The 14690-nt window shown below is 41.2% G+C and overlaps 1 protein-coding gene across 1 annotated transcript in view; it reads left to right on the plus strand.

Moving 5' to 3' along the window:
• The window catches only part of LOC118565422 (FH1/FH2 domain-containing protein 3-like), a 48415-nt gene that overhangs the window by 1633 nt on the left and 32092 nt on the right, over positions 1 to 14690 (plus strand). Inside the window, exon 2 of the mRNA XM_036145861.1 lies at positions 9768 to 9877. Within this exon, the coding sequence (XP_036001754.1) occupies positions 9768 to 9877 (110 nt within the window). The remainder of the gene's footprint in view (positions 1 to 9767; positions 9878 to 14690) is intronic.

Genomic DNA, 14690 nt, shown 5'->3' on the forward strand with positions numbered 1-14690 from the left:
TTAAAAGAAAAATCTGGTAACATGGGATGGGCCCTGATTCCCACTCCTTCAAAGGTTTTTTTTTTCCAACATACTGATTATTAGAGTTATTTTTAGAGATGCCCAGATTAGGCTACTTTGACTAATCTTTCGAAGAAGCGTGAAAAACAAGAAGAGAAGATGATTGCGCCGCACATCCTTTGATAGAGTTTTGAATCCAATACAAAATAAAGAAATGAAAAAAAGATATTTCCAATTCTCCGTAGAGACAGATGTTCCTGGTCTTTATCTGGATATCTTATTAAACTCGAAAAACGTTGATCTAATTGATAATGTTGGTTAATCAATTTTTAGACATAAAAACAGTGGAAGCTCTTAAAGTTTGATACAATTAATGTACAGTGGTGCAGCGGTAGTGCAGGGGTAGAGCATGTTTAGAGCCCTCAGTCCTCGACATGGCCTTCCCAGGTTCGAGTCCCAGTCCAAGGACCTTTGCTGCATGTTTTGTACAACAAGCATTGTACATTGACTCAAATTCTTCGTACGTACACACATACCTGGCAAATGATTCTGATTGTGATGCCTTCCCCCTCGGTCTTAACTCCATTTCCTGTCAACTTACTGTCAAATGAAGGCCACCGGGGCCACAAAAATAAATAAAAACTGTAATGAACGCAGGGATAAAGATCTTTTTTTTTCTATAAATTTGACTTGCAAATACCCAAAGAGAGCTTAGATTGACATTGTGACATTGCTATATTAGTTTCATGATTGTGGCGACAATGATAACTGTGATTAACCCACCTCTTCCTCAGTCTAGTTTATGTTTGGCATCATCACAATGTGTCTGCTGAGATCCTGGTTTTATGGATCTAAATATTTTTAAATAAAGATATCTGTAACATGGCCACACAAAATGAAATTATACAGCGTGGTACCTAAATGATCATAGCCTACCCAATATTACGTTCAAACAGCCTTTGGTGGTTGCACTGGAATATCCGATGTTTGATCTATTTTACAACACCAAGTCAATTTTAAAGTACTTTCCAGGTAAATATGCTTTCTGAGCAGAATATTATATCTATATACTGCTTTGCTTTTTGTCGATATTAGTTAAATGATTAGTCGGGCTCTCTGCTCAGGTGGTGTGTCAGCTGCTTAATAGACAGGATTCCTTTACCCTGTCGACCTAAAATATGTTACAATAATAACATTTATGCGTGGCACTCCTCTGTTTTCCACAGCATTGCCATTGACCAAAAATACAGTTTATCACAAAATGATTTGGTCGGCTATCCAAATCACTGAGTTCCCAATCGGTGAAATCAAGTCTACTACAGTGATACCTGGACAACAAGTCCAGCTGTCTAACTTTCTGTTTCTGTCTGCTGTGAGTGTCTTGATAGCAGAGCGGAGGCAATTGTGAATGACAGCAACACAGCCGCGACGTGGTAGGCCGTGTTAAGTTACAAACCGGGGTCAGCAGATACTGAGCTACTGAGACACTGACCAGAGGTCACCAACCAGCTGTGGAGTCAACAGCTACAGACCTCCAAAAAGGACGTTGCCTCCGGATTAGCCCAGGCATAGCGCTCTGGACTCCAGCTCAGTGGAGATGTGGTCTCCGGAGCGATGAATCACGCCGCTCCCTCAGCAAATCTCATTGACCCGTTACCTGGAGAACAGCGCTCGCCTGTTGTGTTAAGTGTGAAGTTTGGCGGAGGAGGATTTTTGGTGCGAGGCTGTGATGTAAGGCGCCCTTTGACACTTCAACATACCAAGACACTGTGGACAGTTTCCTGCTCCTAGCTTTGTGGGGACAGCTGGAGGATGACCTCTGTTTTTTCCCCCCCAACGTGACTCACAAGAAAGCTCCATAAAGACATGGATGAGGGAGTTTGGTGTGGAAAAACCTGACTGGCCTGCACCAAGTTTTGACCTCATCCCTACAGAATACCTTTAGGATGTGTTAGAGCGGGGAAAATGGCAAGCAAGGCGTTCTTGTCCAGCATCAGTGTCTGGCCCCACAGATGCACTTTTGGAAGAACGGCCAAAAAGTCCCATAAATACACAACCAAACCTTGTGGAAAGTCTATTGACGTTTTCTTCACGTTAAACCCAATAGTGTAAGGATGGGATGCCACCCAGGTTCATGTTTATTTCAATTTGGGAGTATAATATATGACCTAATGGCCAAATTTATCTGTACATCTCAAACTGTTATAGCAGGGCCGGACGATATAGGGAAAAAAAGCATATCGATAAAAACAAATCATATTGATCGATATCGATAATTATCAACAAATTCAAAACATACATTTTAAGTGCAGCCGTGGCCATTTTATGCTGTTGCTCAGCGACCTATTTTTAGATACAGAACACACAAAACACTGGATTCAAACTCAACCCTTTATTCAATTAACTTTTTACCAAAAGTGCATGTTTTTTTAACATGCACTTTAAAAGAAAAAATGATCGCCTGCTCTCTGAACTCTTTGAAGGGGGCGAGGCTCGGTGATGGAGCTTGGTTCCTTGGTTTGTGATTGTTTGGGAGGATGGAACGACTGTAATAGTAACCTACATGATAGGCCAGAATGCAGAAGGGAGGAAAATTGTTATTCTGTTGAACTTTTTTATCAACACTTTGGTCTATCATCGATATACGTCTATCAATTGATATATATTGTTAATGAATTATCGTCCAGCCCTATTTTATGGCCTTCTCTAAGCTAGCTGCTAATAGTGAGCAACAGGTAGGGGAGGGGGAGCGCTATGCTGCTCACTCTAGCACCTTCTCTGGCATCTCATTCAAAGCACTCTAAGCAGTAACAATGGTACGATGGAGAATTCTGGTGGTGCTTAAACTGTATCTTTTCTAAAACCTTGGTATCAGCAACAGGACAGTGCCCAGATCACGTTCGCACAGGCTCTCCAAGTGACGCCAGCCTTACTTCCAGCAGACCTACTTGTATGATTTTCACATAAGCCAACAGTAAAGTTTGAATCGAAAATCAAAAGGGTGCTCATGGAGTTTTGAAGTGCCGCCGCACGACCCTGTCAGCGAGCCAGAACTCGACGGCAGGATGGCTTTTTCCAGACCAGTGGATCTTGCGCTGCCCAATCCTTAAAAGCCACAAAACAAATGAAAAATAGCCCACAGCACAGAAAAGCTTATGATTACAACGTATGCAGGGACAGATGGTGGAGACTGTATTTGTGTTTGCAATTTTATTCCCATCATGGAGAGAGACCGTGCGCTATGGCCGCTGGATATTGCACTTAGATCACAGGGATGGAATGAACTTGATGCATTTGTGCCCCGTCGGACTGTCCGCCTCTGAGCTTTGGTGCTTTTTTTTTTTTAAGGATTTACTCTGGAGGCATCATGGGAAGATTTTTTTAAAAAACATAACAGTTTTCGCTGATTGGTTTCGCTTATTTGGTTATGTCTCTCACTGCGCTTCAACTTCCTGAACTTTCCTCTCAGAAAAAAGCCGGCTGTGTTATTATGCCGTGATGGAGGAGTTCTGCGCACGGCTGGATGGGCTGGATGTAAAGTATAGGTCACTTGTCCCAGAATTCCTGTGGCCGTGGCCTGGATCCGTGCAACACTTTGTTCTCCTCACTTTTGGGCGCTGCGGTTTTCCTGACCTCTTCCTCTACCTCCTCTTCCACCTCGCCGACCCATACACAGGCATAAACACGTAGGACGGGTTGCTAGGACTAAATCCGACAGCCTTAGATGGGTTATTTTGTCCAAGCAGCTTTTCCCCCCCCTCTAACGAATCGAGTAAAGTTCCTCAACTATTTCAAAAACGTAGCGTTCTGTCAGATGAGAGAATGTAAAGGTCCAGCTTTTAATACATAGTTTTCAAGCTGCTGCAATGTTTTGCAAAAATATTCACACCCCTGGAACTTCTTCACTCCAGGCCCCATTACAGCGACACATTCCAGCATATTTCCTTGGCGGACCATCAAAAAACTGTTTATTGCAAACGTGGGCATGCAATCAAGATGCATGAAGATATTGAACATTTTGCCTTTTGCTATTCACGACTGCTCAACCTCAGTCGGATTGTATGAGCAGCATCTGTGGACATCAGCTTTGATAGGGATTTAGGTACGGACTTTGACTGGGCCAGTCTAACGCAGGGATATGCATCGACCTAAACCAATCCGCAGCAGCCCTGGCTGCACGCTTAGAGTCATGCTTCTGCTGGAAGGCGAGCCAGCCAGTAAAATACATTGAAGTCTGCGGATGTAATGCCACAAAATGTGACATGGGGCACGGATACTTTTGCAGGGCGCTATATACTTTTACAATGAGGAACTCCCTTCACTTGGGAAAAAAAAAAACAACCTAAAACAAAACAATAAACGCGGAGCTTCAGAGCTCCAGTTTTATTTAATTAGTGAACAACGCTTATTAAAGCAGCGCCGAGAGACGTGATGGCCGCATGGAAAAGTCCTCCCCCCCACGCTCTTTATAGAACAGAATCTCCTGCGTCTCGAAAAGTCGCTGGCTGAATTACGTAAGGGCATCTATAACTGTCGACTCACTCTGATCATCGGCCGGCTGGGTGTTATTTTAACATGGAAGTAATTACATCTCACCCCTCAACCCCCTCGTCTTTTCTCTCCCTTTGCTTTACTCTTCTGGGAGAAGTTGATTAAATAGGTGTAAAGGATACCGGCCACTGGGTTTCGCTGGCCCATCCTGGAGCCATGAGCGGCGAGAGTTTTGCGGTTCCCCTTTTATGGGATCGACCCTCTTCCATCTAAAACCAGGGTGATGCGATTTGTTATCTTAATGCTTTTATTCCCCTAGCAAAGTGTTTAAGGAAGGAGATGGCCGTTAGCCGCCAGCATATCAGGCAGTGTAACATTCTGATGTTCACTAATTGTTGCCTAAATAACATTTCTGTGATTGAGTAATCCAGCTGAAGTGGAGAAGCAAAACACAGCAGGCCAGCCTGGAGGTGATGGCACCAGCCATGCTTCTCCTGGCTGATACTGATATTCAGTCCTTTTTGAGGTCTGTCCTGCAATTTAGATATTGAGCGATTTTTATTTTTTATTTTACAGTCTATATGACGTAGAACAGAAAAGGGTGCCATAGACTCTTTGATGGACGTAGGAGTTTTTATCCCAACATAAAACAAAGGAATGGCAAGGTTATTCTTATTAATGCATTAAATGATGTAGCCCCTATTGGTATTTGATTGGCCAATCAAGGAGCCAATTAAGGGAACATTAGTACAACCAGACGCCTGGCTAATTGGTGTCAATCTGTCAATGGGCCAAGATCAGAATCAATCAGTTTCTCTTTGATCAGCACTTATCCATGTTTGACGGTTTAAATACCATTTTTATTTCTTTCTTATTCATTGAAGGCATCCAAACCAATTTGCCCCACTATTGTCCCATCCAACATTGTTCTTTGATGGACTTTATGAATTTTCAGAGAAATCACATAAATGTTTGGGACGCATGCTATAATGCAAGAATGGGGATAATCCTATTATGCCTTCTTTTTCTATTAGACTCAGAGGTTTGAGCTCTATTAAATAATCGGCATCACAGTTTTTCTCCTTTGTGTATAAAAAATACCTGGGAAAAAAACCCCGTAGACAAACAAAACAAATGAAATGATCGGAATCGGACCTCCATGAAAACCAGAATCAGGTATCAGGCAGGAAAAACCTGATTGGTGCATTTATGAAGAGGTGAAAACGAAGGTGGTGCTGGAGAATCCATGTTGAATGGGCTGAAAAATGCTTTTGTCTGAGTCCCACAAAAAAGCAGAACGATGTAGGGCAGTGGGACAGGACATGATTAATCCCCCCTCCCACCGTTTCCACCCCCTTTGTCCCAGTCACGGCCAGCTTTACCAGTTCTCCCACACACACATAGAGGGATCAACATTGGTAACACATTTGGGAGTGGACCAGTTTTTAAGAATGAAAAGTTAAAAAAACTCAATAAAACGTGAGCATTACCGTTCAGCCACTTCTCTTGCAGCGTAAGCAGCTGTCATATCTACTGTAAATATAAGGCTAACAAAGTGTCTTGTACCTGGTTTTGTCAAAAACGTGTCAATGCAGTAAAAATCCGAGACATTCTGAACAGATAGTTACCTGTTTTTGTTGAAACTAACTAACTAAATAAAAGAATAAATAAATAGCCAATCTGGGTTGTGGGGAAGAGTCCTATTGTAGAATTTATTTGAAATCTGACAGTATCAGGAGACCAAGAGGAGACAGGTGACCGGATAGCGATGCAAGTAACGCGGTGTGCTTCCAGACCGTGGCAGGGCAGCAGAGTCATTGGCCAGACGGCATTCTCTGTTCTGTTTTCTCTTTGTTCTCTCTGCTGCAACAAAAGATGTTGCACCTTCAATAAACAGAGGAATAATGCAAACAATAAGCCTGTGTTTGGCAATGCGCTTCATGGGTTTTGTGTGAAGAGTTGGAGCTGATCCAAATCATGCATTGCTTATATGGGTTAATTGCCATAAACTAAGCTTAGCGGCTAAGCGTTACCAAACGATTGTAATAAGAAGGAGCGCAAACCTGAGTGCCGAATCACACCCAGGTAAAGCGGCAGTATGTTAGCTTGGTAATTAATGTAAACTAGCAATAAACAGCTGGTTAAAAACTCCACAGATGACAGTTTTTTTTAGTTTGTTCCACAAATTTTTCCTCAACGCCGACCCAAGGTTGTCCTGATCACCAAACCAAGGAACTTGTTAGTTAGTTGAACACGATGCTATGCTAGCTGTAAGATTCTGGGCTCCTCTTTTAATTATCTTTTTTTTCTCCTTTGCATTTTTATATGCTAAAATTTTTTTTTTAGAAAGAATCTGCCCCTTTTTTGTTGTGTGCCCTGTCATAGCACGCTTTGTTAGAGACAATGTAGAAATCACAGATTTTTCAGCTGACCAAAACATCCACGCAGTTGGATTTGTGTGTGTTAGCAGTGTGTTTTGCTAAGTGGATTAACTAGCTGACACAGATGGATTAGTGTTTGTCTGAGGGAAAGAGGGGGAAACTGGAGCAGGACCAGTAGCCACCGTGTTTGATTATTGTGCAAGATTATGCATTCTGCTTCTGGGATCTACTTAAAGGATGAATGATTAGAGAAAAACCCGAGCTGTGCTAATGTCATAGATCTTCTTAGAGCCGACGCCCTCAATCTCTGGTGCAAGTACCACCGGCGGCACTTGGGCTGCCGTTAGTGGCACCTTGTAGAAATTTGAAAATGCATTGTTTGCAAGGCAAACACGAACAGCTTAACTGCACGTAGCGCCACCAACAGGAAAAAATTAGGTATTGCTTCAAACAGGAACTTTCAAAATAAAATTCTAGTGAAGACCATTCGAGAGATTCCAGTATGGGTGGTGTGTTATGCTTCATTTGACTATAAGGTTGAAACAAGGATATGGGGATTATATCAAACTTAATCATGCTCAAGTTCCAGGTTTGAGAAGAAACTTGGAACTAGAATCCATTATCCAGTGTCTGACATACTTAGTGACCAGGCCAGCTGCTTTCAGCAGAGCCAGTTAATGGCCATTTATTTCCTGCATTTTGCAAAAATTGTGCAACATGTTCAGAAGGGTAAAGAGAGCTGTGTGTGTGGAAGATTAAATAGTAGTGCCATAAAAACTATTTCTTGTGATGGCTTTTAGATTCACAAGAGCCATTGGATATAGAGGACAGGGGTCTGTGGCTTAAGACATTTCAATTGAGGGATCTTTCAGTTAAACTGGAAAATTTAAACCCATGTGGAAAATAGTGAGCAACCATCATCAACCAATAATGCGGTGCCAATGGTAAATTATGTTTTGTTTGCTTATTTTGTTTTGATTCTGTAAAAAGACGAACAAAAAAGTGTCTGATGCGACACGGTTCAAAACTATCTGTAAAGGTGGTGGTAGTAGTTCCTTTTGATTATCTGAAGTACGGTACTTGTAATAAAAAGGTACTAGAGCCACTGTTTTACGGCTTTATACTCATACAGTAAAAACACCTTTTGCACAATCAGAACTGGGGTAAATGCAAACAATTCAGTTTTATTTTGTGGTCCTGGCATCATCCTCCCATTGATAAGGGGTTGCTATTACCTGGTAGAGGAAATAACCTGCATTATTATGCTGATAATGTGACAATGTGTTTGCCCAAACTTGCAAGAATAAAACAACTTCTGCCAAAGGAACCCCCCTACGTTTAGCTCTAGCACTGGCTTTGACATTTTGAGAATGTGCTACAAGGCAGCAGAGAGTAAATGAACCTGTTTTAACCGTGTACGGCCTGCTGATCTAAGCATTCTATGGCCCAGACTGAAATGAATCCGTAGCAACCAGATCCATATTTAGTTTTCTGCTTTTGGTTAAAACCTACAAACAATCGGAACTGGTTACGATCCGGTCCTGCTCAAATCGAACGGGAACATGCTAAAGCTCCTCTAAAACATTGGCCTGTGCCTCAGTTGTGGCCCCGTTCGACTTGAGGTCCTCATGGACTCACCCACCCTTTACGCCCTGAGCGCACGCTGCCTCAGATCAGAGTAAATATAGCAAGGTTATATTTACGCTGTGAGTCCATCCGACAGTCCGTCTCTGTTTCCGACTGAAAGGGAGGGACAGACGGGGAGCAGGAGCCGGTCCTGTGATCTGCGGGTTTTGTCCTGGTCAGAAAGTGTCGTCAGGCCACTTGAATGGCCACTAAACTATGGGGGGGGAGGCTTATTTTGGAGCGCACCTAAGCTTGTGCTGTTCAGACCGATATCACTAACCTGTCAAATGCCAATGCTTGACTCCTCTGATCTCATTCGCCTATTCATACATTAAGGGCTTTAACCAGGAGCTGCAGGACTCATAGGCTTTTGTTGCGGCATAATGATGTAAGGTGCTTTTTTTTTAGTAGTCTCTGGGATAGTTGTCTGCACCTGCTCCCAGCTTGTGACTGCGCTCATAAAGATCTATGCCAGTGGGGTCCAGATATATAGCCGTGCACCTGGTTCCGAACTCAGCGGGGTATCCCGTTACACAGCAAACAGAGTGGATCCTTTTGCGGCGTTTTCCTCAGATCAAGCAATCACAGAGGGCACCGGCGCAAGATCGGCGTGTTTTCAGAGAAACGGCAAACGGCTGAAGCTCAATCTGCAATGTGCACAAGGTGCAGATCAAAATCACGCATGCGAGGACGGTCTGCTGGAGCCCCACGTTCCCAAATACAGACACCTAAAAGTGCTGAATCCTCAGGCTGTACACAATTTGAGCGAAACTCCAGTGTCGCGTTTCCCCCACAGCTGGTATTTACATGCGCTGAAAGCATTCTGTGTTCCACTCTGGTTTGGGTTTCACGTCCTGTAGCTTTATTACGAGTTAATTCCCTCAACAGCTCTGTAACGCCAAGAGCAGATCCCCCACCGCAAGCGGCCCTTGCTCCTCTGCAGACCACTGTACATGCTCGTGTTCAAACGCCCGCCCAATAAACCGCCTTCACTTTAGAAGTTTCGCATTGTTTTATGCGAGGGCGTGAAACACAACTAGACGCAGTAAACTGGCACTTGAAAAACGGGTCCACTCCCGTGGGTGTGTGACACATGTACTTCAATCACCGAATGGACTTTACAAGCCTTGGTGGGCCTAAACGGAGATTTGAGTTGCAATTTAAATAGATGTGTACTAGACATTTCCTGCAGACTTTTGATCGTTTTGGTTAGATTTCAGTCTTTATCAGACGTTTGGATTATAACCGTCTCTGTCTCGTGTTTTGCAGCTCGATGATTGTACACTTCAGCTCTCCCACAATGGAACCTATCTGGACCTGGAGTCCTCGCTGGCTGAGCAACGGGACGAGCTGGAGGGCTTTCAGGCGGATGACACAGGGTAAGACCCCCACTCCTTTCTGTCCCTCACGACAGCCAAAATACGCAACAACAGGATTAAGGATCTCACACCTTCCACCCCCCCTGTCCCTCACAAGCGTATTTTCTGAGTTCCTTCTTTCTCATAAAGTGAGCAGAATCAGGAGCTGCTGGATGTGGGGTTTTTTGGAAGCACAAGTTCATGGAAAGTATGAGGCGCTCAGCAAAGCAGGTCAGATGTGCCCTCCTTTCCAGAGCAATAACTCTTCTCGTTTTTGTTTTTTTTCTCTCTCTCTCAATAAATGACATACTGGTCTGTAGTGTAGTAAAAATTCAAAACTGGAATGTTAAAAAGGCAGGTTATGTTGACATTAAGTTGTAGCAAAACTTAGCGTATCGCTGTCATTTTTCAGTTTGCGATTGTCTTTCGAGCCAACAGAAACCTCTCCCTTGACGCTTCAGGGTTCGCTGTAAAACCTGAAACCATGAAGACGTTCATTGGTTTGCAAGAGCATTAATGCCCGCTGAGATTTTCCACACTTTGTCACTTATAACCACAAATCCAATGTAATTTATTGGAATTTTATACTTTAGACTAAGAGTCAGCATCCTTCTATAATCCAAAGTCTTTTTTTCCCCCTCCTAATCCAGCCAAATCAAAGTTTTTTAGACAACACAACCCAGAAATATTAATGTTTTTACAAATGTCTATGAGTGGAATCCTGTTTTTGTTTTTATATAAAATTATATTTTCCTTCTATTTTTAAGGTTTGAAATTAAGAAAAACATCAAACCTTTACAAGAAGAGAAAATGCTTTATCTTTAAAGGAAAATGTTATATTTATGGAATACATTGTAATAAAAAACACTCCGCTATTAGGCTGTTGAATATGAACAATGCTTAAAGTTTCTTTGTTGTTGTTTGTTTTATGTTATGTGTGTGTATCTGTTGTTATACTTATCTGGATGCATGTTAAAGGTGATTGTATGGACTGGCAGGTCACAAATAAGTTGCCCATTGGGATTACTAAAGTTGTCTGAATCTGAATCTAATGACAGAGAACATAAATGTTTTTCTCGCGCCATTAGTGTCATTCTCCTGTGGAGAATCTGCACAGATATTGCATGAAAACACAAACTGCTGAAGTTAATATTTTGTGCTACTTTCATCATTTTTGTCCAAAGCTATTAGGCACCACATTCAAGAGTGAAGCAAATACTTCTCCAGATAAATAATTTTGCATATTCACATTACTGCAGAGAACAGCACAAAAAACATAGATTGCAAAAAACATTAACATAGACTTCTGAACATAGACAAGTGTTTAGAAGAACCACCATGACTCTTAACGTTTTTCTCAAACTGTAGTTAAAAGAAAATGATATTGTGAACAATAAGTTTTTTAAATACACATTATGTTGGTATAACAGTTATAAGTAGTATGCTAGTTCTTTTTGCAGTAACAGGAATTATGGTTTATTTTTTTGTTTTGCATAAACACAATTGGATTGAGATAATTCATTTTTATTTACATTTTTGGGAGATTTCTTTGGATTTTCTTATTCAGTAAAATCTTGATATTTTTCATTTGAATATTTTTGTTAATATTTTCCAGTCCGTCTGGAGTTTGAGGCAGATCCATACGTAGTAAAACGAGGCAGCCTTACATTCAGTACATTTAAAACAAACACCTGGAATGTCAGAGGACCATTGATTCAATTTGTATTGTAATAGACTCAATCTTGTATTAACTGATGTTTTCCAAACTTTTAAACTTTCTTATACAATCTGTTGTATATCTGGTTGCAAATCAGTCTTTCACGACCCCTTATCTGTTAGTGCTCTTTGAAATCATCACATTTTTTACTCAAGGTTTTTATATAAGATTCTTGTACCAGCCATTGCTTAGGGATGATTAAAATTACAGATACATCAGCTTCCTAAAAATAAGTGATCAGAACATGTTTTTAGAATTTTGTTAGAGTCACATACTTGGTTTTACTGCTAGCCAAAAAAAGTAATCTTAGCATAGTTAGCTGTAATATCTTTTTTATTAATAGCTGGAAATATTTTAGTTCAGTTTGGAAACCATTCGGATTAGATTAAATAAAATAAGACTGAGTAATGTTGCAAAAACACAAGATGAATCATGAAAGTCTTGTCATAAAAGTCATGAAAGTCAAGTCATAAAAGCTTTTAACCACATGTTTGCTAGCAAGCTCAAATGTACTCCCAGTTTAATAATAAAACTCTGTTGATAATCCCTAACAACTTCAACAAATTAATTAGCACAAAAATTGATTTAGAGATACTTTTAGTTGTCTGATTTTCTTTTTGGTCTAACACCTGCTCCCTTTAGACCTCTGAGGAGCACTAAGTAGACAGCTGCATGGTTGGGACATTGTATGTTTGTGGAGAGTCATGGGACCGGGGATGGCAGTGTGATCAGCTCCAGCTGACCCCCAGATGAGAGATGTTCTTCGTGTCTGTTTGTATTTGTGCTTGTTTCCATGTGTGTTAGTCCTGTGTGCCTGTTGTGCATATGTGAAAAATGAACAGGTGAATATTGCTCTGTGTGTATTTTCTGATGTGTTGAGGAATAGCTTTGACTGGATATCTGCCAGAGGTGGAAGTCATTCTTTTGCAAGTCACAACTAAGACCCTGTCCACATGGAAACGAGATTAGGTGTATCTGTCAGTCTTTTGTCGTTTAGGCGGTCCATCCATACGGATCCGGTGTTTTAGGAGGCCCCAAACAAACATTTTTGAAAACGGGTCCCAGAGTGGATACATTTCAGAACGGCGGTTTAGGTTTTTCCGTCTCTACATGCAAGCTGCATCTTTTCTGAAACCATGACATCGTAGCTTCGACTCTCACCATTAACCCGCATGCAGCTCACTCCCACAAATAACAACCAAGATGGCGCCGTCCAGTGTTGCGGCTTTTTCGTGGCTTTTTTGTTGGTAGTGTCCTTGGACTCTTCCTTTCTAACGAGCCCGCTCTACATTGAGTGTGTCCCCTGCCATCCCACGTAAAGATGATGCTAAACATGTGTAAGTGTTTATGTCTGATTTAAATCAGTTGTCTGTGCATGCCCAGATTTTTTTTTACATGTTTCTATGGGAGCGTCACAGCACCACCAATGGGCCTAGCATACCTACTACAGCGTTTTCAGTGGTGCTACGTCCTCTCGTGTGGAAACACATTTTTTCTTAATTGTTTATGGAAAGTTACAGTGTTCGTCTTTGTAAGGGCGGGGCCTCAAGATATTCCACCCACCTCTCACTTGAGTACCAAGCCCCAAATGGAGTCCAGGTGGATAGATAGATGACTAGATAGATTGTTTCATTTATCCTCAGAGGGAAAATATGCATATCATACCAGTCTGATAGCTGATAACAACAGTAATACAATGGAATAAAAATAATGAGGTAGAAATTGTAAACATAAAAAACAGATCTGTACAAGGACACCAAACACAAAATAAATAGATAAATATATTGCTTTGACAAGATGATAGTAGTTATGCTACGGATGATGTGATGGTAGTTATTATATGGTTATAATACTATTTAATGATGGTAATAAACAATAGTTAACAAAGTCAGAGCATGCAAGTCTCATGTCAAGTCAACATCCTACATTTCTAATTTCGAGTATTAAACAAGTCCTTTTACCAAATATGTAATTTATTCAGAGTAATATTAAATTTTAGCATTTTTGTAAATGGTTTTAAAAGTTACTCAATTTTAAGTTATATTACTCGAGTCCACTCGACTTTTTATACCCTCTCATCACTCTTTAACAGAAACACTCTTTAAGCACTGTCAACTTTATGCAAACTATTCACTTATATTATCTTATATTTTATTTTTGCTTTAAGTCTCATAGTTTAAGATTTTATAACTGTTTTGGGGAAAAGAAAATGTGCTGAGGGTTTATGTTGCGTGGACATGGCTATTCTGCAGTTACAGACTGGGGGATTTAATATGTTGCTGCTTTTGTCAAATTCCCTCTTTGAATGACACAATAACATTGGTTTAACCTTGACTATTTTCATAATATACATTTTAATATCTAAGATGGATGAAAGCCCTGAAAAAAAAAAAGCAACGACAAACATCTCTTCTGCTCTAAAACTCCAGTGTTTCATACATGATAATGTTTTTTTGGGTAAACAAATGTTCACTCTGCATTTTCCCACACGTCAGAAATGTGTCGGGACTCCAGCTGTGGTGGGACGCTGCTAACCACAGCCGACAGTAAACAAAGTCATTTCACGACACGGACAGCTCGTCGTCCGAAGGGGGAGAAGGGGAAATAGTTGTGAGATCAAGCTGAACGCTGCTTTTATCTGCCTTTGTACCAATAAATAAAAAAAATCTGCACTAGATAGCCTCCAAGGATGCCCTTTTGTCCACTGTTACGCAGTTGTTGTGTAAGTTTTACGTTGCTTGTCGTCAAAATCTGCATCATTTCTTTGACGCTAACACAGCAGAATATACAGACCATATTTCGACAGATTGTGTCAACATTTTGCTTCGCTTCCCAGCCGATAACAACATAATGTAAGGATAAGAATCCAGCCGCTGTCTTGTGTGTGTTTCGCTTGTGTGCTTGTCCTGTATCACTATCAGAGCACTGCTTTCCCTGCTTTTGTTGGATGCTGTCTTGTTGCTGATTGAAGACACTGATTAGTCCGCAAAGACCAGAGGATGTCATCGCAGTTTGCAATAATATTTTCCTGTTCTCCTGCTGAAAATGTTGAGTCTAGATAGGCGTGCTCATCAGAATGTTGGCATGCAGAGGTCTTTTACATGTGTGTGTAAATTT

This window comes from Fundulus heteroclitus, chromosome 13 (assembly GCF_011125445.2).
Source record: "Fundulus heteroclitus isolate FHET01 chromosome 13, MU-UCD_Fhet_4.1, whole genome shotgun sequence".
Taxonomy (NCBI): Eukaryota; Metazoa; Chordata; class Actinopteri; order Cyprinodontiformes; family Fundulidae; genus Fundulus; species Fundulus heteroclitus.